The sequence below is a fragment of the Lathyrus oleraceus genome, chromosome 7 (assembly GCF_024323335.1).
Source record: "Lathyrus oleraceus cultivar Zhongwan6 chromosome 7, CAAS_Psat_ZW6_1.0, whole genome shotgun sequence".
NCBI lineage: Eukaryota > Viridiplantae > Streptophyta > Magnoliopsida > Fabales > Fabaceae > Lathyrus > Lathyrus oleraceus.
Window position 1 is genome coordinate 302,411,990 of NC_066585.1, and position 3,446 is coordinate 302,415,435.

Consider the following 3,446-nt stretch of genomic DNA (forward strand, 5'->3'; position numbering starts at 1 on the left):
TAAGTAGGGAAAATGATTATTCTGGTATTTTTTTTTTTTGAAAAATTGATTATTTTGGGATTTAATTTGAAAAAAACTAATTATTTAAAAAGAAATTCTTAATGCGATATAAGAGTCTATCAATTGCAGAATGAATCATCACCATTTATATGAAGCCTAAAATGTGTAATATCCACCATCGTCGATTTAGGTAAGATTTTAAACCCGCACCCTTAATTATATTCACTTTATTTATTTTTTTGTAAATATGTACCGTTGAGACTTAAACGGAACGGACATTCCAATTTACCGCTCCTAATTAAAAATAACAATGATGTTAACATACTTTTTTTAAATTAATGATTACGAATTTTTACATCTTGATCTTAAATAAGTTGGTTATAAAGACAAACATTTTCTACATTAACATCACAAACTCGTCATTGTGATGTTTCACATTGGCTAATACGTGGTTTTTTTAATCTCTATTTCACACTAGTGATAGGTTCATCATAATAATAGTGTTCTCCTTTTAAGAATTAATGAGGAAAAACTAATCCCTATTACTTTCACTCTTTTACTCGAGATCATTTGTTTAAGGTCAATGTTCAAGATACGGTGGCCCTACTGCTAACATTCGCATGATGTACAATATATATAAAAGAATTAACACAATTACGATTCACACTATACCGTATGATAAAATTTATCTCAAATGAAAACCCTAGCTCATTATTTCCACTAATAACATACATAGTTTGTGAAAATTTGGGTTAGAACTATTTAGTTTCATAGTACTATAAGATTCTTAGTAACAAATCATGTTGTGGATGTCATTTTCAATCCACTCCATTAATTACTCTTTTTTTTCCTCTCCATAAAGAAACAAGCAAAAGGCCAACAAGAGAAAAAAGAGAAAGCAAAGGTTAGAATAAAAAGAAAAAAAAGTGAGAAAGTCCACAAAGAGACAGAAAATTTCCTTAATTAATTAAACCATAATATAAGTGCTTTGGTTTCACTCAACAAGGTAAAGAATATGGCTATGAACATGATGGAGTGTGATGTAGAAGACAATAATTTCATTGAGTGGCTCAAACCATCTACTTCATCTCTTTCATATCTAACTTCATCATCATCATCATCTTTTTCCACCACTCAAAATGATCTTGTTCATGAGACTTTTCAATTCTTTCCTATTTTGAATGCAAAACCTTCAAAAGAGGTTCATCATGAAGTACCAAAAATGGAGGGTTTCGACGTGAAAGAAGAAAATATTACTGTGGCTTTGCATATTGGATTACCTAACCCTAAACAACATCTTGATGATGAGAAGAAGATTTTCCATGTTAAAGAACAAGAGATTTGTAAGAAAAGTTTTCAAAGGTTTTGGATACCAACTCCTGCACAGATTCTCATTGGACCTATGCAGTTTGTTTGCTCCATATGCAACAAAACCTTCGCTAGGTATAACAACATGCAGGTTAGTTTCTTCTTTATTCTCATGGATCCCCACCGTTAGCGTGAGCTTCATAAATATATAAAACAATTTATCATTTTTATTAGTAAAAGTTTCAAAAATTAATCATAAAAAATTAAGAAATTAATTTCTATAATAAATCTATTGTTTTCAGGATATTTAATCTAAGTCTATAATTAAATTTTCAATCTTAAAAATATTAAAATAATTATTTATATTTCTCTTTTATTAACATTGCATATATGTTCTTAATTTTTTTTATAATATAAATTATATGAAACGAGAAATAAATTTACATAAAAATTTAAAAGTATATATTAATTAGAGATATTATCATAATTTAAATGGGATGGAGATTTCACATCATGGGTGATATGTTCGCATCCCTTCCTATTTTCAAAGTTTTTTTTATTGATTTTATTTCACATCTCTGTGAGAGAAAACGCCTCTCCTTTGAGACTTTAAAACACGTAATCTCTTTAAGAATTTTTACTCTTAATAATGATGATGAGGGTGAAAAAATTTCTTTGTAATTAGTAATTTTAAGGAGTGGGGGCATAGTAATTAATTTGTCAAAATGGGTAGGTGTAACATTTAGGCCAAAGAGGCTTTTAGAAATCAACTCAAAACTTTGGATTCTTCTTTTGATTGTACTAATTAATTGTTTATTCTTTAGGCAGAACTCAGATTTCAAATCCTTGTCCTACCTCATCATTCAAAAGATTAACAATTATTTGTAACAATTAGTGCTCATATCTAGGTCAAATAACTTATGCTAGCAACTGCTTGAAAATTATATTTGCATGCATGCGTTCTTAATTATTTAATTAACTAACTCAAATTACTACCAACTTAATTAACTTCAATTTTTAGATGCATATGTGGGGGCATGGATCTGAATTTAGGAAAGGACCAGACTCACTTAGAGGAACACAACCAGCTGCAATGCTAAGGCTTCCATGTTATTGTTGTGCTCAAGGTTGCAAGAATAACATTAATCATCCAAGAGCTAAGCCTTTGAAAGACTTTAGAACTCTCCAAACTCATTACAAAAGAAAACATGGGACAAAACCTTTTATGTGTAGGAAATGTGGGAAAGCATTTGCTGTCAAAGGTGATTGGAGGACTCATGAAAAGAATTGTGGCAAGTTGTGGTATTGTTCATGTGGTTCGGATTTTAAACACAAGAGATCTCTCAAAGATCATATTAGATCCTTCGGAAAGGGTCATAATCGACTTCTGAGTCCCGATGATCGAGCTTTTGATGTGGAGAAGGAATGTGTTATTGGTTCAGATATAAATGAAGTTGCTCCCATATGATCAATGAATTTTAACTTTTTTTTTGTATTGTAACTATTAAAATATTGATATTACGACAAAAAATTTATTTATAAATTTTGTCGTTATTTCAATTTTTTAATAGTATAGTGAACACATTTATCTAAACGTAATAATTCATTATCCTTGTGATCGATAGCAAAAAATTCTCAATAATATTGTTGAAGTATGAATGTGGGAACAGTTTGCTACCGAACACTTAGGATAATGATGAGCTATCATATTTATAGAGGTTTGTTTTATAATTAATTATAATAAGAACTTGCCTCAAGTGGCGATGTAGATAAATTTTCTTCACGTAGAAACAAAGGGTAGTAGGTGTTTATGCCATGTTAAAATTTGTGTGTCCCATTCAATGGAGAAAACTTATTCGCTTCATTATCAACAGGATGTGTGTATGTAAGTCTTGTTAACATATTTCTGAGTTGGGATAACTTTAAAAAGATTGAATAAAACAATAGAGTTTAATGAATGAAAGGAGTGTTATGTTTGATTGGTTTGTAACTGAATTAGTTACATGAACGGGTAATGCAACTTATATAGTGGCGCGGTTTCAATGCTTATCTAATCTTAGTTAGATTACATCAAAATTATTGGGGTAGGTTCAAAATATACATGTTGAAGAAGTCTCACATCGCTTAATTTTGAGAAT

General features: G+C 29.8%; 1 protein-coding gene across 1 annotated transcript; it reads left to right on the plus strand.

The window, feature by feature from the left end:
- Positions 1-1,004: 1,004 nt before the first annotated feature.
- On the plus strand, positions 1,005-3,156 carry LOC127104633 (zinc finger protein WIP3). Its single transcript, XM_051041810.1, has 2 exons — positions 1,005-1,459; positions 2,330-3,156. Exons 1-2 carry the CDS (start codon positions 1,016-1,018, stop codon positions 2,774-2,776), a joined length of 891 nt encoding a protein of 296 aa, XP_050897767.1. The 5' UTR covers positions 1,005-1,015; the 3' UTR covers positions 2,777-3,156.
- Positions 3,157-3,446: the final 290 nt, after the last annotated feature.